A 26,539-nucleotide genomic window follows, 5' to 3' on the forward strand; every position below is an offset into this window, starting at 1 on the left:
TCATATGGTGCGACAACACTAGTGTTATGGCTATGAGCACGAACCCTGTCTACAATGTTCATACCAAGCACATTGATCTTGATATACATTTTGTTCGAGAGAAAGTTACAGCAAAGTAAATACGTGTCAATTATGTTTCATGGATCAATGTTGAAGTTGTGTTCATACCAAGTTCATGCAAAACTGTGTGTGAAGTTGTGTTGAAGAGCAGGAAAAAGAGAGAAAGTAGGAAGAATGTTGAAGTAAGCTTGTGTAGTGCTCGTGTAGTTGCAATTGTAGTTGCAGCTGATCACTACTCTTGGAGTTGCTGCAGTTAGTTTGTTAGTTGGTTAGGGTTGTTAGCATCCATGTAACCGTATGAATGTATGAATGTAATACCCCAAAAAATTAGACAATGACCAAAATGAAATTTTGGAAAGTTTAATGGTTAAAGTAGAAAATTGGGAAAAGGTTTAGGGAATTAAGTGATAATTTCCTAAAAAAAGAATTTTATTCCATAAATATATGGTTTACTCTTGAGCGTGGAGTTTTATAGAAATCATATTTTTGGATTTGGAATTTTTAGTAAAGAAAAACTAGAAAGGGTTAAAGTCCGATAAGGATTCGGTAATTCCGATCGAATTGGAATTTTATAAAAGTTGGAAGGATGTTATAAAATGGTTGGAATTGTTATTTTAATATTTTGGATCAGAGAAATTTGGTTTGGAATTGTGCAATTTTTCAAATTTAACCGAAACAGTGGAATTTAGTGACTAAACGCAAGTTTTGAAAATTTAAGGGGAATTTCGGAAATAAATTCAAAATAATTCATATTTGACTTTGTAATATGATAAGTATCAGATGGCTTGGTTTTATGGTGATTATGGAGATTCATTAAGGGTAAAAATGGAATTTCCTATGGTGTTGAATAAAATATTCTATGATATATTATTAAGCATGTGTTAGATCTATTATAGGGATTATAATATCAAATATGGTGGAGCATCTTCAACTTCTTCTTCATCCAAGACCGAAACCCCCAAAGCTTGCAATGTAGGTATTCTTGTTTTGAATTTTGAAGCAATCTTGTTGAGAATTGGACGTCGGTGTGAATAGGAAAATTATTCTACGTTCAATTCTCTACGTTTTGACATGGATATTACTAGGGTTTCATGTTCGAGTTCATCTTGAGTTGATGAAGGAGATTTTGATTCTTGTGTTTTATGGGTTTTGAAGAGTTAATTGATTTTAAAGAATTGATGAAGAACCTAATAATGAAGTTAAAGAAAACAGTTTGGATTTTGAATCTGGCAGTAGGTTCGAAAATTCACCAGAAATTATATAAAACTAATTTCGAGGTTATTTTTATATATTTTTCTTAATTTATTGATCTAGTTTCGTTTAAAACAAACGGGGATCAATTTCAAGGTGTATACAAAAAGATATGAATTTTTAACCAAGGAAAGGTCAGAAAATTCGGACAACAGATTCTGCAAAACAGATTCTGTTGATCAACTTTGAAAATTCACCATAAATTGTACAGAATGAGTTAGAAGGAGTTATTTATATGGATAGATACGTATTCGAGTCTAGTTTCCAACGGAAGAAACATAATTAAATTTCAGTACGTATATCAATACAGAATATTGATTCTTTAAAGGTAGTGTGAGTTGTCTGAATATGGAAAGTTGATGGGTTGTTGTGTAAGAGTTATATAATTGATGTACTATGCTGGAAATTGTTGTTTTGGAATTTAAATGAGTGTTAGATGTGAAATAATTTAAATGTTGGAATTATTGGTATTAAGAATCTAGGTGGTAAAATGGTGAAGGATCATTTTGTGTAAATTGGAAAACTTGGTTCCAATGTTAAAAGGAATTATTAAGAGTTGAGTATTTTGATAGATAATAAGTATCAAATATATTATGGAGTTATTTTGGGATATGTTTATATTAGTAAAATACTAACATATGTATCATTATGAAATTGTGAATTATACAGATTATTTTTTATTTGCGATTGAAACAAGTCAAGTGGGTTTATTGTGGACAATAGTGAGGCACAAATTTGGAAAATTATAAAATGTCAAGGTGAGTGCAATACATGCATGAAATTATACATGGATGTTTTATACATCATCAGGAAGACTTGCAAGAAGTCGACCTTGTTTATATCAGCATGATATATGTCATTTTTATAACTTTGACATGACATTGAAATGTCATGGTATGAAATCAAAAATGCATTGATCATGAAAAATGTGATATTTTACCATGAATGTTTTCGGGTATGAACTGCCCAATGTTAAATATTGATGATCTACTTTGCCATAGATGGATCGAATAAAATAGACTATATGCCCAAAGTAAGTCATTGAGGGACAGGGTATAGTTGGCATGCCATAGAGTATAGCAACTGCAGGTTTATAATAATACACTTCGGTGTATATGGTGGGCACGACTTTATGTGTAATACACTTCGGTGTATATGGTGGCCACGACCTTATGTGTAATACACTTCGGTGTATATGGTGGGCACGACCTTATGTGTAGCACTATGGTGCAAATATTACTCGAATACCCAGGGTCCTCAGGGTTGTATATTGGGCTATTGGTTATGGTTTATGGTTTATTGCTTAATAAATGGTAAGCATACAAATAAGCTTACGAGCTTTTGGAATAATGGCAAGTATATGGGTAAAATAAGCTTACGAGCTTATGGATTTTAAATGATAAGTATTTTGGTAAAATAAGCTTACGAGCTTATGGGATAAATGGTAAGAGATTTTATATTATATTGATCATGGTAAAATATTGGATATATTAGTAAAATGATTTTATTGAAATTTGATTTTGACATTGAAAATCATGCATGAATTGTATTGCACGGTTTATTGTTTTAATTGCCTCACTAAGTATATACTTAGCGTGTGAGGATTTTCACACATGGGTAAAAAGCATGTAGTAAAGTGTGCAGAAAGACATCAAGCATCGAGGGGTATATTTCAATATTAGTAAGACATCCTATGATGGGATTTGAATTAAATAGTGGCATGTAAATAATAATATTCAATTTGTTTTGTTGATTAAATTTAGAAACTTTATTTGAAGAAAGGTTAATTTTTTTATGAATTTATATGTAATTTTGGAATTTACTGTAGGAGTTATTGTAGTACATCGATGCACTGTAGCAGTGCATCGATACACAATGATAATTCGATGTTTTATGCATCGGTGCACTGTTCACGTCACAGTAGCAGTGCATCGGTACAGTCACTGTTCATCACTGTTCATAAAAAAATATTTTGTTTTAAATTTGTTATAATGAAACATAATTTATATGATATGATATTTTTATAATATCAATTACCATTTTAAGAAAATAAATTTTAAATCGATTTTTGAATTGGAAATGATTTTTGAAAATTCGTGTGACATCTATAATCTGTATAGGTATAGTTATTCGGATTATGGGTGTTACAATGAATGTTATATAATGCATGTAAAGGGTAGTGTTAACGAATAAGAAAGAAAGCATTCTTTTCTGGTTTTGTAGTTGTTTAGTTTAGTGGCTTCACATTCTCTCAACATTTTCAAATTACCACTTGAAGAGATTCGTCCAATATTTATATTTCAATTCTTTTGAATATCATGTGGGAGGAAACTTTAGAGAAATATGTTTTCTTTGATGTATTCTCTTTTCAATTGAGATATACATTTATCTTTATACAAGAAAATTAACATCTTATCACGTAAAACTAAATCATATATCTTTTGAATAAGTTGAGTCCAATAGTTTTATCTTAAACATTCTCTTTGAATAATCAAGATGCTTTTGAAATCATAGGGAATTTTATTTCAAACTTCTTTAGGAGTTACAATTCAAAGTATACAATAATCATCATAATTTGATCTTGATGTCTTTATAAAGACACTTGAGCAAGTATACTCTCATTTATTCATATCTACCATATACACTAATAACTAATCATTCCATTTAAATATTTAAGTAAATATATTTGCACAAATTTTCAAAGAGTTTTCAAATGCTTATGGCATTTTAATCGTTCAGAGATAAATATCACTATTTATGGATTTACAAATCATTAGACGCATTATAAAATTTTGTATAACTACCAAAATAATAAAATAATTGCATCCACCATGAAGTAAAAATCTTCATGATTCATATCGTGTTTTATATCTTATGATTACTCATTTATACCTCGCTTGCATTACACCTTTATGTGTTTGGACTACTTGTCCATATTTTTGGAAGTTGATTTAACTTTACCTGAACATCGTCTTTCTATTTTGGTTAATCATTTTCAAATTTATACTTCTAGATTGATTTCAATTCAAGATCCTCATTTTTTTTTCTTTACTTCTATAGAAATATTGTTTTAAAAATCATTATCGATAACTTTTTTATTTTGTTCTATTTCTTTCTCGTAATGATATAACTCGTTGAGATTTCTTCATTATTTTTATTTCCATTTTTCAGTTACTTATAACTCTTCTAGAGTTTTATATTAGTTATGTATTGTGTCTCTATAGGAACACTCGTCTCTGATATATGATCATCTTATACTACTTTTCATTTACAAGAATTTTAACTGTTGGTACCAATTCAATTATCATGCTTCAGACATGATTTACAATCATTTCTAATATGTTATGCTTTTGGGATTTTAATTTAAATTTAAAGAATTTTCCAACGGGTATATGAGATTTGATTACTCTCACTAGGTCACTAAATATTTCTGGTAGTTAACTTGTAATGAACTATCTTTTGAACTTCTAGTTCACATCATTATGTACGACGATCTAAATAAAATGACAGTTTATTTAAATTTTTCATCCAGTTGTGTTAGAAATTTTGATGCTCTTTTGATCAATCGAAAATGTGCCAAGAGGGGGTGAATTGACCAAATAAAAAATTTAGGGATAATGGGAAGAAATGATAGGAAATTTGTACAACGATTTATAGTGGTTCGACTTCTAAACTAACTCTACATCCATCACTTTAGCTCCACACTAAGGATTTCTAACAAATTCACTAAATTTGTTCTTTCTTTTTCTAGACTCAAGAGTAACCTTTACAAATCACTATCTTTTCAATGGCTAAGATTTAACCAATACCCATTTTTCAAAAGGATAAAGAAAATGTAAACAAGAAAACCTCCAAAAGGTGGGTGTTTACAAAGTAAGCTCACTAAAACACTTTATGTACAAGAGAAAAGGAAAATTAAGAATGAAGGAGCTTTTCTCTTTATATGGACTGCTTGGATAGGTGTTGTAACCTTATTCAAGTGTCTTCAACTTGTTTTTATATGTTGGAATGAGTTTGTAGTAATTTATAACCGTTGGGGATGATTTGAAGTTGTTGGGGATTAATTTTATGCAAAAACAATCTGCCCAAAATAGGGAGTATCGATACTCAGGCTATGAGTATCGATACTACTCTAATAACTTCTAAATAAAAGTAGTTGTTTGTGACTGTTAGGAATGTGAATATCAATATTGATATTTCAGTATCGATATTATTATAGAGTAGTAGTGATACTCATTTGAGTATCGATACCACTTTTGCTTACTAGAATCTGAAGACACTTGAAAACAATGGACAATATTGGTACTTCCATAAGAGTATCAATACTTCCCTTACCTTTGGTATTGATACTGCAAGTACAATATCGATATTGTTTATGCAGTGTCGATACTGTAAGAACAATATTTGTACTACTTACCCATAAAAAATTATTTTGTGTTCAAATTCAAGTTTCATGGATTTTGAATTATTTTTGAAAACTTTGAAAAAATTCAATTATGTTCTAAAAGATTTTTCACTTAAATTTTTTATATCAAAATAGGTATAACAATCTCCCCCTTTTTGATATAACAAAACATTTGAAAATTTGTTTTAACAAAACTCCACCTTAATAAAAAATTTAATGACAAAGAGAAATATTTTAGAAAATATTTAACCTGTCCCTTTTTCATTCTTGAAATTGAATTTTTCAAACCAATACTTCTCCCTCTTTTTGTTATATCAAAAATAATTTAAACTTTTAGGTTCAAAAATAAAAATGGAGAGTAAGTAGAGAATCTTATCATAAAATCATTTAAAAAATCAAAGTTCCCCATCAACAAATGCATTCCAAAATAAAAGTTAACTTTGAAAGCTTGACACTTGAAAAACTATTGAATTTCAACAAAGATGAACAAACATGTTAGTAAACACATGAAATTCAATAAATACATGTCTATTCTACTTTATGCAACATCAACATGAGACATTAAAGTTCATAAGCATAAAGATTTCTAACAATGTTAGGCATTTGAAAAATTGATTTAAATTGTTAGAGAGATGTCATTTGCAATAAAACACAATCCATAGTCATTAACTTTAAGGTAAAAAATTAAAGTTTGTAAAAACAAAAACATTAAAACATATTTGACCAAAAAATCATTATGATGAACAAAAAATTATGAAAAATCATTAAAACTTAAAAATGTCCACCATAACACATTTTAACATACATGAGACAGAAAAATAACATAATCATTTATGTTCAAAACTCATGCATGCATAAAACAAATAAGCAACCAATATACAAAATCAAAACTTTAGGCTTAGAGGTTACACATTCCTCATATTGTGTGGCTAGAGCATTTGAATTTCTTCACTTTTGTCACCATTGCTCCCGTACACCTACAAGAGACAATTATTTGAATTTTGGTATCCAAATTGTTTTAGATCCTTGAATGTTAGAGCAAATGTATCTTGTTCCATTAGGAACCCATACTTGCCTAATTTTAAAAGATTTTCTAAGTTTTGAAGGACAAATATGTTCCTTGTGACCATGGAAATGGCAATGCGAGCATTTTTCCATTTTTAAACATGATGAATTGTTTTTGAGAAATTAATTCCTTTTCTTTTGTTAAGCTTTCAAGCTTAACTTTCAAATCAAAATTTTCTTTTTCTAAGTCATTGATTTTGATTTTTGAAAGCTCAAAATCATTTTTCAAAATCAAACTTTGCTTTCAAAATCAAATCATTTTCAACTTTAAAATTTGAAATTAATTTTTTATATTTGGAATTCATGGTTTCAAACTCCAAATACAACTCATCCTAGGCATCTTGTAATTCTTTAAATGACTAAGAATTTAAATCACAAGAGTTAGAAGTTTCCATTTAGTCTTCTTCGATGGCCATGAGGCATAGATTGGCTACTTCACCATTGGAGTTGTCTTCATCACTCTAAGCCACCACAAATACCTTTTTTTTGTTTGATCTCTTCTTCTTTAGGATGGGCTAATCATACTTGACATGTCTCGTTCTTTGGCATTCAAAGCTCACAAGGGGACCCTTTTTTTTGCTCGATTCATGCTTCACTTCTTTTCCTTTGAAAGATATGAATTTTGTGAATCTTTGAAGAGCTTGGCATCTCTTCATCTTCATCCACCTCTTCACTTGAGTCTTGATTACTCTCTTTGGTGGATTTGAAGGCGATTTTCACCTCATTATATATATATATATATATTTCTTCTTTCTTCTTCTTTTGAAGTTTTACCTCATGAGTCAGTAATGAACCGATGGGCTCGTCAATGATATATTACTCCAAATCCTTGGTTTCTTCAATGGAAGTTGCTTTGCCTTCCTAAAATGTAGGCAATGAGGAAATCATCTTTTTCACAATTTTTCATATTAGGATAGACCTTCCCAAAGTTCTTTAACTCGTTTATGATTGAAGTGAATTGATCATACATCATCTTAGTGTCTTAATTGGGCTTCATCTTGAAGTTCTCGTAGTTGAAAGTGAAAATGTTAATCTTTGACTTCTTCACTTGGCTTGCTCCTTCATGGGTCACCTCCAACTTGTCTCATATCTCCTTAGCATTAGAGCATAAAGATACTCTATTATATTCATTTGGGCCAAGTGCACAATAAAATATGTACATGGCTTTGGCATTGAGTTGGGCAAGCTTTCTATCTTCACTTGTCCATTCCTTGGAGGAACGGGAGAATCGTAGACAATGGCATCCCAAACCGCAAGGTCGATGGCTTGTATGACCAACATCATCATATTCTTCCAATAGGAATAATTTGCTCCATTGAAGTAGAGTGGCCTAATAATGGAGTGTGAATCCTCGAGATAGTACGCTCCGGATGTGGAAGTCATCTTCTCGGTTGAAAAGGAATTGATAGAGAGCTTCAAGGATCTTCTCAAGGTTGTTAAACCGTTGATTGTGACCCACTTTGATGCTGATTGTTAAGATTTTCATTACTCTATCGATCAACCGAAAATGAACTAAGAGGGGGGTTAATTGGCCAAATAAAAAATTTAGGGATTATAGAGAAAATGATAGGAAATTTGTGCAATGATTTATAGTGATTCAACTTCTAAACTTGGCTCGACTTCTAAACTAAGTCTACATCCACTATCTTAGCTCCATACTAAGGATTTCTAAAAAATTCACTAAATTTGTTCATTTTTTTAGGCTCAAGAGTGACCTTTACAAATGTTTATCTTTTCAATGGCTAAAATAGAACCAAGACCCTTTTTTCAAAAAAAATAAAAAAAAATGTAAATAACAAAGCCTCCAAAAGATAGGTGTTTACAAATTAAGCTCACTAAAACACTTTATGTTCAAGAGAAAAGGAAAAATAAGAAGGAATGAGTTTTTCTCTTGATGTGGATTGCTTGGATAGGTGTTGTAACTTTCTTCAAGTGTCTTCAACTTGTTTTATTTGTTGGAATGAGTTTGTAGCCATTTCTAACCGTTGGGGATGGTTTGGAGCCGGTGAGGATTAATTGTTTGCAAAAATAGTTTGCCCAGAATAGGGATTATTGATACTTGATCTATGAGTATCGGTACTGGCCTAATAACTTTTAAATAAAAAAAATATAGTCGTTTATGACCATTGGGCATATGAGTATCGATACTTGGGTTTCGGTATCGATACTACTATACAATAGTATTGATACTCCTTTGAGTATTGATACCATTTTTGCTTACTGAAGTCCGAACACACTTGAAACAATGGATAGTATCGGTACTGCCATGAGAGTATCGATATTTCCCTTACCTTTGGTATCGATACTGCAAGAACTGTATCAGTAATATTCACGTGGTATCAATACTATTACCTAAAAAATTGTTTTATGTTCAAATTCAAGTTTTATGGACTTTAAATTATTTTTGAAAACTTCAATAAATTCAATTAAGTCCATAAACATTTTACCCTTAAATTTGTTATATCAAAACAGGTTCAACAAGTTTATTCTTCTCTACACCTGATGAAAAATAATAGGCAAATCATGCCATAATTGAATCTCAAAATATTAAATAAAGAGAGACTCATACTCAATATATATATATATATATCTATTCTTAATCTACTTCGAATATCATTTTTGTGCATTTGTGGTGGATCAATATAAATACACAACCAAAATTTTATAATGGGAATTATATAGCTTCCAACTATAAGCCAATCACAAGGAGGAGTATAACTTATTGGCTTGATGCGTAAAAATTCTATATGTGAATTACCATGTAGATACTATAACTTTTATTCTCATAGTTTAGCAATTAAAATGAGTCAATAAATAAAAATTTTGCAAACTGTTTATTCATAAATAATAGACTTTGTAACAATTATTTATGCTATATACAATATACCCTTTAAAAGCATGGAATATAAACTCGCTAATTTAGCGAGACGAATAGTCTTAATTGCATAATCTGAAATTTTTTCTTTTCTAATTGAGTGAACAATCTCACAAACTACAGGATGTGAGTTGATAAATATATGTGATTTATCTCGTAGATGCATACACTAAAATCATATCAAAATTTTCCACTTTGTGGATAAATGGACCCATATTTCAAACAGAAATGCAATACATTCAATCTCAACTTTAACTAGTGATGTTCTAAATTCCTTTTGAGAACAGATAACACAAAAACTTCATGTTCTTTAAATTTATGTAAATCTCAATAATTTACTTTTTAATAAATAAAAATATATTTTCTTTGTTATTTTTTATTTTAAGATACAAAAATTTTGTGTTTTTACCTGTTTGAATGTTTATTTTCTTTTAGCTAAAGGCTGCAATCAAGTTATTAAATATTTGTTTTTAGTTGAAAGTATTTTTTAAAATATTTTTAATTTAATTTAAGAGTTTTTTTAAACATCTAAATTTGTTACGTGAGTTTTATGAATTTTCATCTATAAAAATAAAAACTTAGACACAATATATATATATATATATATATATATATATATATATATTAAATGTCTCTAAAATTTTGATTATATAAATATAATTTTAAAATATATTCATTAAAAGTATATATTATGTGCATTTATTGTAAAATTAAATTGATATATTTTATGATTCTATGCTACAAGTGTGTAAAATTATGGGTAAATAAAAAATAGACGAATTTTATTTCTTTGAATTCTTATGAAAATAGATAAATTTTAAATAATTTATAATTTTTTATTAGAATGATAGTTTGATATATAATTTATATTGACAAAAATATTAAAAATATTTGAGTTAAATTATGCAATTTTTTAAAAGCCTCCAAAAGATAATGTTGAATTATATCACTAGTTTAAGTAGCTGTGTTTAAAAAAATATGTGTTATCAAAGTTTAAAAATGATTTTGAATAGGTGATATCATGATCACTCTAAATTATTAAATAATATATTAAATTATATATTTTAAAAAAACTTAATTATAATCTATAATTGCCTACGAATTGATTCTATATTTAATTTTAATATTGAAAATGAAGATTATGGAGAGAAGTTTGGCGTTGAATTTAGGATATTTAAATAAATGATAATTAATGATGAAGTGTCCCCCACTCCCTCCCCACCTTTCAAATTCTTTAGTTTTTTTTTTTATTTTTTCTCGTTAATATAAAAAAACCAAATGGTTTGTGGGCTAATTAAATATTATTTAATTATTGATTTCAGAACAATTTTGCATTTCATTGCAGTTTTTTTATAAATTACATTACATTTATTAAAATTTTCACACAAAAAATTGTGATTTTCTAATTTCACATTCTTTCAATCTTTTAAAAAAATCATTTAATAACATCTCATTGTTATTTAATTAAAATAAATTAATTATACAATCAATAATTGTTTATAAGCATCACTTCTGATTAAAGAAATTTGAGATTTAATTTAATTATTTTATACAATAAAATTCTAGATGTGATATTCAATTCATATAAAATTAAAATATTCATATGTACGATTCAATTTATTCAAGATTTGAGTTATTTGTTTAAGTCCGAAATCCACTTAATATTCGAAGACTTTTGTAAATTAATATTTTTTTTGGGTAAAGTACACAAATGGTCTTCCGACAATAGGATACTATTTTTTGAGTACCTCAACTATTAAAAGTTACGAAATAGTCTACTGGCTATAACACATTACTTTGTTGAGCCTGCTGACTATTAAATGTGATGTAAGGTAATCTGCACTCTTCAATGGAAGTGAATAGATAGCCTTATTGTTTTCCCAATCTAGGAATGACAGGTAATAATGCCCTTGAATTATAAGTATGGTTGCAACACAAATAATAAGGAAATAATATTTGTAATGGTATAAGAAATGGATAAGTAAATAAGTAATGAAATAAAATAAGAAAAGAGATGGTTGCGGAATTATATATGATAATGTTGGTGGCCTTCAATGGTAGATGGTTGATGGTGTTGATGTTAAATTGATGATGGAGATGATAATGTATCTAAAACACGCCAAAGAAGAAGCTATGCTAGAGAGCACAACCTCGGTCTTCACAAACTTACTTGAGGGATGGTAATGATGTTGTAACCCCCTAGACCCGGCCTATGCGTTTCGACTAAGTCTAGTGGATCACATTATGATTATTAAAGACATTTTTCGAAACCGTTATTCCATCAATATAAAATCACATTATAAATAACATGAAATTATAAACAAATTATACTATCAAAATCCAACTCGTAAATATAGTACCAATAAATAATAATTTAATTTAAAACACGTCTTCAACATATACTATGGATTTGGAGACCTTCGGGTTTGAATTTAGCGAAACAGACTGCGGAAATGGATTTGGCACGTCGAAAACTATCAGGATAGATATACTCGGAAAAGATTTACGGTCGTTTTAGGGTCGGTCAAAGCCATTTTAAGTTTTAGTCAAAGAAAGTCAATTGTCAACGGTCACGGTCAACGGTCAACGGTCGGGTCGGGTCAACGGTCGGGTCGGGTCAACAGTCGGGTCGGGTCAACCTGGTTCAGACTGGTCAAACCGGTTCAGACCGGTCAAACCGGTTCAAAACTGGTCAAACCGATTTTCCAGCAGCTCACTCTCCCTGCGGCGGCGCGTGCGGCGCGTGAACAGTGCCACGGTGTCGAAAAATTCCCGGAAAAATTTCTAAAAATTATTTTGAGCGATTTCGAGATACTTACAACGATCGGTTCAAATTTTTGAACGGCGGAGAGCTCGTATTTCATCTCGGCCGAATCTTTGACTGCTCCACCTCCTCACGCGCCGCCGTCGACGGCGAACAAGGTTGACACCGGCGGACTCGCAACGACACAAGGAACACGATGATGCAGGAGGTGTCGTAAACGGAACAACGATCGGCGGTGAATTTAAGTTTTTCCCGGCGATAGAGCTAAAAAAATGACGATGCTTTGACTGAAAATTCCCGACGTTTAGCAGCGTTTCACTTCAATTAATTTGAAGGGTTTGTTCCTCGCTTGATGATGAACACAACGGTGGTTTCAATTTTACGATTGGACGTCGAACGGCGTCGGAATCGGGCTTGGAAGTAAGGGTACGGGAGGAGAAAAACTTAAGTAATTTAACATTTATGGTTTCTGATTTGAAACCAGAAACACGCTTAAATCACCAAAGCTGCTGACACTTTTAGGATAAATTTAGGGCTTGGTCCCTGAATTTCCTTTAACTCTAAAACAAGCTCCAAGTTTTAAAATATTTCAATTTAGTCCCAAAAAAATTTACCAATTTTCACAATTAACCTCCAATTTCAATTTAATATTATTCTAAATTTTTCCGGGTTGTTACAGATGTCTTCAACCCACTAGATATAAAATCTAGTAATTTAAGAATCAAGGTGAAAGGAATGACGCCACAAGTATAAGAAATATATTTGCTTAATCGATAAAATTCTTAAACAAGTTTGAAGAGAGATTTAACTCACAAGAAGTTGTTTATATTATGAGATGAGATGAGTACAAATGAAAGCATGCCTCTCAATTTATAGGAAATGAGAGGGCTTGGCCAAATAGACATCTTATGTTTCGGCTAGGTACATGACTCTAATGAAAGTACATAATTAATTAAGTGAATGAATATGTCCATAGGCTTGGTGATGGTTCGGGTAATCCTTCATAAAAGAGCATGATGTTTTGGCCATGCATGAATCAACCTCCCCTTGGTCGAATGGTGATGTGCTTGTTCATCTTGGCGCCAAAGTCATCATGTACAAGACATGTGTGGGCTGGCCGAATATGTATGGTGTTTGTCTCATGTCTCTTCATAATTTAAGCCTCCAATGGATGTAATCTCTTCACCAACGTACACCTTGATGAAAAGGCATCTTCATGGAAAACAACATTCATGAAAGGTCACAATTGTTGGAAGGTATCCTTTCATGTTTGAGCTAGTTATAGGGTGAATGAACTGGAGGTGAGCTGGCCATAGGTGAGTTGTAACATGATGAACATTATGGCAGCTCCTTGTGGAAAGGTACCTTTTGGAATGGCATCTATTCACGAAAAGGTATGATTTCACAATTGTCTCCGGATAACTTTTCACCAAATGTTCCTTATGCTCTCCTAAACGTCCCCATGTAAGTTTCCTTGATGTTGCTTTCACCATTTAGATCCATAATACCTCCCAAGTTGTGGTCGAATATACCTACACTCAAAACATAAAGAATAAGTTAAGTACATGAACTATATTAATTTGTATATGATAAAGATGTGTACTATAGGATATTTAACAATCATCATGTAATATATTAAACAACCTATTATCTAATGGTTCTTTCTCATTAAAAGATTTAAAAGCATAAAGGCACTTATGAGAAATTATTTCCCTGAATTATTTTTCCTTTGCACGAGTGATAGAACATTTAGGCATGACTTCAGGATCCATTGGAGTGGTTAAGATCACATCATCCTCCCCTTCTTTTGAGTGATTTATCCTCAAATCGTCATTGTCTTCAAATGGAGAAAGATCTAAAACATTAAAAGTTGCACATACATTGTATTCACCAAGTAAATCCTTTCTTAAATGCACCCAAACCCAATCACCTTCCTCCAACTTTAGATGCTTGCATCCCTTATTTGCTTGCAGTTCATATTGCCTTGTAAGCTTCTCTATGTTGTCTCAAACTTGTTGGTGAAGCTTTTTAATGAACTCGGCCTTATGCTTGCCATCTTTGTTGACTGTGTGTTCCTGTGGCAAAGGAAGAAGATCTAAAGGTGTTAAAGGATTAAATCTATACACTACCTCTAATGGTGACATCTTGGTTGTTGAATGGATAGTCTGATTGTATGCAAACTCAACGTGTGGTAAATATTCCTCCCACGTCTTGATTTTCTTCTTGATGACAGATCTCAACAATGTTGATAGCACTCGATTCACCACTTTGGTTTGTCAATCTGTTTGTGGATGACATGTTGTGGAGAATATCAATTTTGACCTAATTTTACTCCATAATGTCCTCCAGAAATGACTAAGAAATTTGACATCTCTATCGGAGACTATGGTTCTTGTAATACCATGTAACCTCACTATCTCTTTGAAGAACAAGTTGGTTATATGTATTGCGTCGTCGGTCTTGTGACATGGTATGAAATGTGCCATTTTTAAAAAATGGTCCACTACCACAAATATTGAATCAAGTCCATTCTTTTTCCTTGGCAGCCCCATTATAAAGTCCATTGATATATCAACCCATGGTTCTTGTGGAATAGGTAAAGGCATATAAAGACCATGAGGCATAACATTTGATTTAGCCTTTTTGCAAGTAACACATCTTTCACACACTGTTTTAACATCCCTCTTCATTTTAGGCCAATAGAGGTGTTGCTTCAAAATTTCCAAGGTTTTGCTTGCTCCAAATTGGCTCATGAGATCTCCTTCATATGCTTCTCGAACAAGTACTTCTCGAAGGGACCCTTGAGGAATGCATAGACGCCCTTCCTTGAATAGATATCCTTTTTGCCTATAAAACTTATCTTTTTCACCTTATTCACAAGCCTTATACTTTTGTTTAAAGTCATGGTCAGTAGCATAATAATCTTTAATATATGAAAAAAACCAATTAACTTTTAATCAAGCGTGCTAAGGAGTACATACCTTCTGGAGAGAGCATCGGTTACAATATTGTCTTTACCTTTCTTGTAATGAATAACGTATGGAAAAGACTCCAAAAACTCTACCCATTTGGCATGACGCTTGTTCAACTTGTGTTGGCATTTGATATGTTTTAAGGCTTCATGATCAGCATGAATGACGAACTCCTTTGGTAAAAGATAATGCTGCCAAACTTCAAGTGTCCTTATGAGAGAATACATCTATTTGTCATAAGTTGGATAGTTTAGCAAAGCACCATTCAATTTTTCACGAAAGTAGGCAATGGGTCGTCATTCTTGAGTCAAAACAGCCCCAATTCTAGAAGCATCGCATTACACTTCAAAAGTCTTATCAAAGCTAGGTAGTGCAAGTAAATGTGCCTTTGTTAAACATCCCTTCATTTTATTGAAGACATCTTCTTGTTCTTTGCCCCATGAAAATATAGAATTCTTTTTAATGATCCTTGTTAAGGGGGTGGCAATAGAACTGAAATTAGGCACAAACCTCCTATAAAAACTTGCAAGACCATGAAAACTTCTGACTTGACTGATTGAAGTGGGCATTGGCTACTCTTGAATGGCTTTAATCTTTTCCAGATCAACTTTAAGTCCATGTGAACTTACAATAAAGCCTAAGAAGGATAAACTATTAGTGCAAAAGACACATTTCTTCATATTAGCATAGATTTTTTCCTTTTGAAGGGTTTTAAGAACATACCTCAAATGTTGCACATGTGTTTCCAAGTTATGGCTATAAATCAAAATATCATCAAAGTAAACCACACAAAACTTACCGATAAATGGTCAGATTACATGATTCATTAACCTCATTAAAGTGCTAGGAGCATTGGTTAAACCGAAAGGCATCACCATCCATTCGTACAAGCCTTGTTTTGTCTTAAATGCGGTCTTCCATTCTTCTCCTTCTCGCATTCTGATTTGATGATATCCACTCTTTAGATCAATCTTGAAGAACATAGTAGCTCCACTCAATTCATTTAACATATTATCAAGTCTTGGTATAGGATTTCAGTAATGGCACAATAATCTACACACATTTTTCATGAACCATCCTTTTTTGGTACAAGTAACACTGGAACAACACATGGACTTAAGTTTTCTCATATGTATCCCTTGTCCATTAATTCTTCAACTTGTCTTTGAAGCTCTTTGGTCTCTTATGGATTTCTTCTATATGCTGGTCGGTTTGGAATGAATACACCAGGTATGAAATCAATTTGATGCTCGATTTCTCTAATAGGTGGTAATCCACTAGGAATGTCTTCTTGAAATAGCTCTTCGAATTCCTGCAATAAAGATGAAATGGAAGAAGGCAAGCCATCTGGAATGTTAGTCAAAAGAATGATTTACTTGTACCTAAGTACAATTAGAGCTTTGTAGGATAACAAATGTTTCCTAATGTCTTTCCCTCCAACATATATGTTCATCTTCGTTGGTTCCTCCTCCTTAATGGATTTGGAAACTTCAATGCTCTTCTTCAAAGTGTCTTGATCTTCAGATACTCTATTTAGTGAAAGTGGAGTCAATATTACTTTCTTTTCATTGTGAAAGAAAGAGTATCGATTTGTAAAACCATCATGGACAACCCTCTTATCAAATTTCCAAGGCCTCCCTAGGAGTACATGACACGCATTCATTGGAACAACATCACAAAGAACTTCGTCTTGGTATTTTCCAATTGAAAATGAAATGGTTACTTGTTTGGTGACCTTGACTTCTCCCCCATCATTTAGCCATTGTAACTTGTATGGTGTGGGATGTTTAGTCATCTTGAGTCCGAGTTTGGCCACCATTAAAGTGCTTGCAGCATTTGTACAACTTATTCCATCGATAATCATGAAACAAACTTTATTGTTTACATGACAACGAGTGTGAAAACTATTCTCTCTTTGATTATCCTACATGGATTGAATATTTAAAGCGTTTTTCACTACCAAAACTTGTCCTGAAACGTGAGACATGGTTAGTAAATAAAACAAAATAAACCTTACCATCACACTCTCAAAGCCTCACAATCTTCACTCCAAAGAAAATTAAGAGATCACTCCACTCAACACTCGTGTTTACTCTTGGAAATATGATTTGTCTTTTAACAATTCCCCTTCTGATCTCACTCACTCAATAAGCCTTTTTCCACTCTATCTCTCTTGTTAGGTCCTTTAAAGAACTAACTCCATATTAGAATAAGTTATTTCTCTTCTTATGTATGTCGGTTGTAATATAGGTTATGGTAGGAAAGGAAAAAAAGAAATGGAAAGGTAAAAGAAATGATTAAAGGAAATGAAAAGAAGGAAAAGGTTTAAGACAATGAAATAAAAGAAAAAAAATGAATAGGTGACTTACAACTCAAGAACAACACTTACTGCACCCTTTCAAAAGACACAATAAGGTTATCTTCTTCAGTGTAAATCTGTCTCCTTGATTGAATTGTAATGATAGAGCATTTTTCCTTGGCTTTGCCTTTCTCTTTTGTTTGAAATTCTTTTTTTCTTCCTTTTTCTGATCTTTCCTTTTATTTTACACTCCTTTGTTTGTTGTAGGAGTTTTGATTTCCTTTTTGACTTCTTTTTCTTTGTTTTTGTTGTTGCGCCCCAATGACACTTTTGTTGTCAATCCAGCTATGCTCTAAATACCGCTTGATGTAAGGTAATCTACACTCTTTAATGAAAGTGAATAGAAGCCTTATTGTTGTCCCAATCAAGGAATGAAAAGTAATAATGCCCTTGAATTATAAGTATGGTTGCAACACAGATAATAAGGAAATAGTATTAGTAATGGTATAAGAAATGGATAAGTAAATAAGTAATGAAATAAAATAAGAAAAGAGATGGCTGCGGAATTATATATGATCATGTTGGTGGCCTTCAATGGTAGATGGTTGATGGTGTTGATGTTGAAAGGATGATGGAGATGATAATGTATCTCAAACACGCTAAAGAAGAAGTTATGCTAGAGAGCACAACCCGGTCTTCACAAACTTGCTTGAGGGATGGTAATGGTGTCTTCAACCCACTAGATATAAAATCTATGAATTTAAGAATCAAGGTAAAAGGAATGACGCCACAAGTATAAGAAATACACTTGTTTAATCGATAAAGTTCTTAAAGAACTTTGAAGAGAGATTTAACTCACAAGAAGTTGTTTATATTATGAGATGAGATGAGTAAAAATGAAAGCAAGTCTCTCAATTTATAGGAAATGAGAGGGCTTGTTCGAATAGACATCTTATGTTTTAGCTAGGTACATGACTCTAATGAAAGTACATAATTAATTAAGTGAATGAATATGTCCATAGGCTTGGTGATGGTTCTTGTAATCCTTCATAAAAGAGCATGATGTTTCGGTCATGCATGAATCAATCTCTCCTTGGGCGAATGGTGATGTGATTGTTCATCTTGGCGCCAAAGTCATCATGTACAAGGTATGTGTGGGCTGGCTGAATAGGTATGGTGTTTGTCTCATGTCGTTTCATAATTTAAGCCTCCAATGGATGTAATCTCTTCACCAACGTGCACCTTGATGAAAGGGCATCTTCATGAACAACAACATTCATGAAAGGTCACAATTGTTGGAAGGTAACCATTCATGTTTGAGCTAGTTATAGGGAGAATGAGCTGGCCATAGGTGAGTTGTAACATGATAAACATTATGGCAGCTCCTTATGGAAAGGTACCTCTTGGAATGGCAACTATTCGCGAAAAGGTGCGATTTCACAAAATTTGACTTAGGACATATTTGAAGTGTCCTGAGTGGTGATGATGATGGTGCAGCTCCCCAGCTGAATTGAAGTCATATTGTAGCTCAAATCTTCAACTCAATCCAGCTATGAGCTCAATGGTCTCCGAACAACTTTACAATTTTTCACCAAATGTTCCTTATTCTCTCCTAAACGTCCCCATATAAGTTTCCTTGCTGTTGCTTTCACCATTTTTCTCCACAAAAGCTCCCAAGTTGTGGTCGAATATATCTACACTCAAAACATAAATAATAAGTTAAGTACATGAACTATATTAATGTGTATATGATAAAGATGTGTACTATAGGTTATTTAATAATCAACATGTAATATATTAAAAAACCTATTATCTAATGGTTCTTTCTCATTAAAAGATTTAGAAGCATGAATGAACTTATGAGAAAATAATTCCCTGAATTGTTTTATCTTTGCACGAGTGATAGGTCCTTTAGGCATGACTTCATGATCCATTAGAGTGGTTAAGATCACATCAAAATGTTACAAAAGTCACTCGATTATTCATATGTTCCAAACTTGTCTTTTTACGTTAAAAATTGACAACGGTCTAAACTGAACGTTAACCTGCTGACTATGATATGATAAAATATGATCCGAAAATCTCAAGCGACTATCATATCTCAGTCAACAGATTAATGTCCAACTCAAATTGTCATCAATTCTCAACAAAAATGACTAATTTGAAACATATGAATAGTTAGATAACCATTTTGTAACTTTTAATAGTAGATGGACTCAACAAAGCAACACCCTATAATCGGGGATCATTTTGAAACTTTTAATAGTCAAGAGACTCAATAAAGTAGTGCCCAATAGTCAGGGACACTTTTTGTACTTTACCCTACTTTTTTATGAGTTAAATTGAGTTATTAACTTCCATGACTTCTGTAAACCGAAAGGTGATGCAAGTTGAAGATGCATTAATTAATAAGATCACAACCAGCTATCAACTTCCCTTTCCTTCAACTGCAAATGTTGTCTAATTAATTAAAAATATATCCAACTTGATTTTGATTATTATAGCTCATCTCTATATTTTTATTATTATTGTTATGTTCTTTAATTTCTGTTTACAAGAATTAATAATAAACTTTTTTTGATTTTTTTATTAATTAATTCAATAAAACAAATTATTGAGTTAAAGTTACAAATTAATCGATGTAAATTGAAAACTTATTAATATATTCTTTTTATGATAATTAATATTTATTAATTGTCACGTCATGGAAGTTAAGGAAAATATATAATTATATTAATTTTATTAATTGTTATGTCATTATTTCTGTTAAATATTAACGACAAATGACTTAATTGAATATAATTAAATAATTATGTGGTTTTATTGACAAAATTAAAAAATAGATGGTAAAAGTAAAAAGAGCTAAATAATTAAGTGATAAATGGTATATATTACTCTTAAATAATTTACCTTTAAATTTTTAACTAATTTATAATTATATGTTGAGTATTTTATAATGTTAATATTTTATAAATTAATTTATCGGTGATCATCGTTAGTTGTGCTCATCGCTACTCATCGAGTGTAGAAGAATCCCTTATTAATATTATCATTCTACTAAAAATTATTTTTAAATTATTTAAATATACCTTTTAGATTATTTTCATTTATAAAAAAATCTAGTTTAATCAACATCATTGAATACAACTAACAATTTATATGTATTGTTGTATTATATATATTATATGGTGAACTACACTAATCATCCCTAAATTTTAGGAAAACATGTATTTTAGCTACTAAACATTTACAACTTGCATTGAAATTGTTAAAAATTTACTTCATTTTAATTATGATCACTGCTATTAATTAATTACTATTGATATGACATACTCACATAACATTTTCCTTAATAAATTAATACCTTTCGATAAGTAATCATAATAAAAACAAATTAAAAGTTTGATGATTTTTTTAATAGTATGAGGTGATTATAAGATAGTATATATTCATAATCTTTTAAACTATTAGCAACACACACCTTGCAGATCAACTGCTCGAACCTATGATCTCTAGGAAGAATGATAATTTTTTTAACTACTAAGGTCACTTGATGACTTTAGTATAAGTTTTAAAAGTACAATAACTAAAATATAAGCTTCTTAAAGTTCAAGAACTATTATGTGTTTTCCCCTTAATTTATAAAAAGGACAAATTACCTTATTTGGTCATCCACATTTTAATTAGTTTCTATTTTGGTCACTTAATTATAATGTTTTTCAAAATCATATCTAACGTTATATTTATATTTTATTTTTTTCATCTAATGTTAAACAATTAACAATAATGTTGATATGTTATCATAAGATAATTTCATATCAACATTGAAAAGTAATAAAAATGATATCACATTAGTATCATCATTGATTTTTAACGATGAGTGATGTATGCATAGGGATGAGCATGAGACCCGAACCCGACGAGTTTTGAAAATTTTCGGGTTCAGATCGGGTAGGGTTTGGTTTTTTTTAAAGGTGATGTTTGAGTCGGGTCAGATTTGGGTAACCTAACCCGATCTGATCCAAACAAATATAATTTTACCTTTTATATTTAAGGTTAATCACAATAATACCCCTTTATTTATTATTTTTTCAATTAAATCCCTATTTTTATTGAATAAAAATAATATTTTTTATTATTCCAAGTCGGGTCGGATGGAGGGTGAATATTTTTCGGGTAAGATCGGGTCGAGTGGAGTGTGTAAATTTTTTGTATCTGGTAGGGTTGGTTGAAACCCGACCCAAACGTGACCCGTGCCCATCCCTATGTATACAAAACTAAAAGATAACATTAAGTATGAGTTTTAAAAAATAATAGTCGGATGACGAAAATAAAAACTAGGTAATATATGTGTGACCAAATAGATAGTTTACCCCCAAAGGGAAAGAAATCGACAACTCAAAAGTGTGTACAAAGACTAAAAGGTCAAACAGTATAATTAAACCCGTGACTATTACCACAGTCTCCACCAACACCTGGCTGTAAAAACCGCGTCGAAAGAAGAATATCAATGCACGTGCCATTATTTTGTTGGCCAAAATAGTCAAAAGTCAAAACAAATGGTTAATGATTGAAGATGACCCAAGTGAGGCTGAGAGTTCATTCACGCACAAAAACTTGAGAGAAATTAAAAAAAAACGATTTGAAACTTTTGATTGACTTTGGGTTTTTTCTTTGTTTAACTCTTCCCCCTTTCTCTTCTGCAACTCCCCGATTCTCTGAATCCCTTTCTGTTAATCATCTGTCTTTGAAAACCAAAAAGATCTCTTTTTTGTGTCTGTTTTCCAAGGATTTCTTCAAAAAGAAGTCAGGTGTTTTCAGAATCGAGATCCATTTCATTTTTCATTACTCTCTCTGTCTATGGTTCTGTAGATAAAGTCGACTTAGAGGGTATTTTTTGGTCCCTCGAAGTTTGATTTTTTAGACTTTGGATTGAAGGGGTTTTATGTTTTTAAAGAACCTCCTTAATTAATCCATTTTTTTCTGGGTTTTTAAACCTGTTCTTAAGTATTATCAAGAAACAGGTTGGTTTGATTTTTATTTAATCTATTTTTGTGTGTTTATTTTAATATATGACAGCTACTATGGATCACTATGACTGTAGTAGTGCATTTCAACCGGATTTCTACGGTGGAGAATTGATGGAAGCAGTTGAACCTTTTATGAAAACTGTTTCTTCTTCAACTTCTTCCCCTTCTACTCCTTCGTCTTCTTCGTTTTACACACCATTTTCTGTTCTCCAAGAACCGGCTCAACTCTGTTCAACAACTCCCCAGATTCACTTCCAAAACATCCAATCTAGCTACTTTTACCAGAATTCCCAACCCACCATGAACCATGACCATAGAGTCAGGTTTCTTAGGCCCAAACCGATCCCGATGAAACAGATGTGTTCGCCGCCAAAACCCACTAAGCTTTACCGAGGTGTTAGGCAACGCCACTGGGGAAAATGGGTCGCCGAGTTCCGGCTACCTAAGAACCGGACACGTCTCTGGTTAGGCACTTTCGAAACAGCCGAGGAAGCAGCCTTGGCTTACGACAAAGCTGCCTATAAACTACGAGGTGACTCGGCGAGACTCAATTTCCCCAACCTTCGCCACCACGGCTCCCACATCGGCGGCGAGCTTGGTGATTACAAGCCCTTGCAGTCATCCGTCGATGCTAAGCTCGAAGCCATTTGTGAGAGCTTGGAACAAGACCGAAAGCAAGGGAAGAACAAGAAGAGATCATCGGACAAAACCAAGAGCAGCAAGGTTGAAGAACAGACAGTGAAGCTGGAGAACTCGTCTTCATCTTTGTCTCCGGTTCCGTCGGAGAATGAGGTGGCGGCGTATTCTTCACCTTTATCGGATCTTACGTTCTCGGGTTTGAACGAACAGTTGTGGTCTGAAATTGGTTCATGTTCGGAAATTGTCATGTTGTCGAAATTCCCTTCGTATGAGATTGATTGGGATTCTATTTTAGAAGCCTAAAGTTTCTTTCTTTCTTCTTTCTTTTTTTAGTATTTGTAGTTCTGTAAGCTTACTGCAATGGAGTTTTTGGCAGTTGCAGTAGCGGTTTAGGGTTGTTAGTTTGTAAGAAATTGTGACACTCTTCATGGTGATCAGCTCGTGTTTTGAAGTGCTGAACCAAGGGAGAGATTTGTTAGTGTCTATGTGGATTGCTCTTGTGATTGAATCTTTTAATCTGATTTAATGATATTTTAATTTTAGGGCTGAATATATAAATGGTTTATATGATATGGAATTGTTGTGTATCAACTATTAAATATATATTTTAAAATCAAGTATGTTTTTGTTAAAAGATCAATTATCGTTTTAGTTAGATGTTAAATTATTAATTGTAATAAAATTTGATCTTAAAATTTTAAATAATTATATAGTTTAAATAATTTTGAAATTAGATTTGTTTATATTTTAATTAATATATTAACATTCAATTCAAATAATCGTTAATTTTTTAATAAAAAATAACGAGTTTAGAATATATAAAAATTTATAAAATTATTTTATAATTTTTAATAGTTTCACTTAATCAAATAACCTATTAAGAGATAATATTATAATTTTTAATTATAGAAGAATCAATAAATATTATCTTACAATGAAAAAATAATTTATGTATTTTACTCTTTATTATTACATTGATTTTAGTATTGGTTTACAGCTTTGAACCATAATTTTTAGCAATATGGATGAAGATGGTTGTAGCTGTATTTTTATATATGTAGGACTGAAAATTGACGTTAGAACCACCAAAAGATCTATATCATCCTTTGAAGCAAAGTTTCCTTTTGTGGTTTCCAAACTTCTCAGTACTTCCTGTTTTTTTCATATAGGTTTAAGGTGTATCATTTCTTTCCTAAAATATATCATTTGTATCGAATTATTCCTTAAAATTATTTTTTGAAATATTTTATCCGTTAAAGTTTAAATCGTTATCGTCTTAATTTGTTAACTCCTTTTAAAAATATGTGGTTAAATTACATATTTAATCACTCAACTATTCATTTGGTTCTATTTTGGTCAATCAACTATTTTTGTTTTCAAAATCATCACTAAACTTAAGTTTTTGTTTGGTTTTGTCACTCAATTTGATTAGATTTATTTTTAAAAATTTACAATATATAAAAATTCATTTATATCACATTTTTTATTCGACATATAAATTTAATGTATAATAATAAATAATATTAAAATGTAAATAATAAACGATAGTCGAAAACAGATTAAAATCACAATTAATGCATATCTAAGCATTTATTCAAATAACAATTGATATCCCAGTCAAATCTGATTTCCAGTTACATGATACATCACAGTTCACACTAAACAAGTGTAATGGGGAAGCAAGATCTTAAACCAACATCAAATAGCCAAAAACAAACCCTAAGATCTTAAAATGGAAGTACTACATTTCCCATCACATAACCCACATTAGACAAATCAATCGTTTGACCAGATCAATCAAAAAAGTCAAAGCTTCGAGCTTTAGATGGCATCAAAATACAGTGGAGCATATAAACAAGAACAAACCTGGTTTAGACAGTGCTAGTTAGAGACAGAAATGGAAAAATGGCTAAACCCCAAAGTGAAACCACATTGACAAAGCTGGGTGCAGCATCATCCAGGGAAGAAAAGGAAAGGATTCTTTGTAGGGTTTCAACGCTTTTTTTGTTTCCCTTCCTGGATTCGGGTTTTGGGACTCTATAATATTTCTTTTATTAAAATCCTAAGTACAAACAATATGTGATATAAATAAATTTATTATTTATTATTATACATTAAATTTATAAATAATGTAAAAAATATGTGATATAAATAAATTATTATATATTGTAAATTTAAAAAATAAATATAATCAAATTGGATGACCAAAACAAAACAAACACTTAAGTTTAGTGAAGATTTTGAGAACAAAAATAGTTCACTGACCAAAATAGAACCGCATGAATAGTAGAATGACTAAAATACTTTAGGGGGAAACTTGGTACAAATGGTATAGTTTAGGGGGCACTGGTACATTTAAGCCTAGGTTTAATTAGAAAATTAATGTCTAAATTATATTGCTTTTTTTCAAACTAATACTTAATTTTTTTATCCATCCAAGTGTCTAACGTTACAAAAGTTATCACTTTAGATATTTGGTCCGTAACAACCGTTAAAAAATTCCGGTTTTTCGACACGTATCACATTTATAGAATTTTTTGTTTTAAATAAAAACTTAAAAAATATTTTTTTTGAAAAAAAAACCAAAATAATCTTAAATATGTAAAAACAAAAGTAAAAAAAAAACCTTAATTTCAATCCCTAAGCCCACGTCGGTTACTTCCCTCATCATTGTTGTCGTCGATCAAACCTCCACCCAACCACACCTCCATCGACGATCAGTTACCTGATGACTAGCCACCATAATAACAATCGACGAACCCTAAATTGTAAAACCCTAAATCATGAATAACTACCTCGATGAATCTTAAATCAATACACATGACAACTTTGGCGGCCATATCAATGACAAGGTTGATGATAGTTGACTAAGGCGATGTCAAGGATGGTCTCGGTGTTGACGGGCGGGGCCAACAAAAGAGGTAAGATTAACGTTAGGATTTGAGGTTTGAGATTTTCAAGGATTCGTAGTTTTTTTTTTGTAATTTTAGAAAAATTAGAATTTTTTAAATATAATACTATTTTTTATTTTTTTAAAATATTTTTTTAAAATTATCAAAAATGTGACATGTGTCACTTAACGTGCCTTTTTAACATTCATTACGGTCGGGATACCTAAATTAGTAACGTTTGTAACGTTAGACACCTAAAAGAATAAAAAAAAAACGTTCAGCACCACT

The 26,539-nt window shown here is 31.4% G+C and overlaps 1 protein-coding gene across 1 annotated transcript; it reads left to right on the forward strand.

Moving 5' to 3' along the window:
- Nucleotides 1-21,653: 21,653 nt before the first annotated feature.
- LOC120155948 (ethylene-responsive transcription factor RAP2-4-like) lies at nucleotides 21,654-23,853 on the forward strand. The gene is made up of 2 exons (XM_039167398.1): nucleotides 21,654-21,665; nucleotides 22,616-23,853. Exon 2 carries the CDS (start codon nucleotides 22,764-22,766, stop codon nucleotides 23,661-23,663), a length of 900 nt encoding a protein of 299 aa, XP_039023329.1. The 5' UTR covers nucleotides 21,654-21,665; nucleotides 22,616-22,763; the 3' UTR covers nucleotides 23,664-23,853.
- Nucleotides 23,854-26,539: the final 2,686 nt, after the last annotated feature.

Source organism: Hibiscus syriacus, unplaced genomic scaffold (genome assembly GCF_006381635.1).
Source record: "Hibiscus syriacus cultivar Baekdansim isolate YM2019G1 unplaced genomic scaffold, ASM638163v2 tig00111210_pilon, whole genome shotgun sequence".
Lineage (NCBI taxonomy): Eukaryota > Viridiplantae > Streptophyta > Magnoliopsida > Malvales > Malvaceae > Hibiscus > Hibiscus syriacus.

Bases quoted from the DNA above. Each gene is read 5' to 3' on its own strand.
- LOC120155948 (XM_039167398.1), top strand. From the start codon at position 22,764: ATGACAGCTACTATGGATCACTATGACTGTAGTAGTGCATTTCAACCG.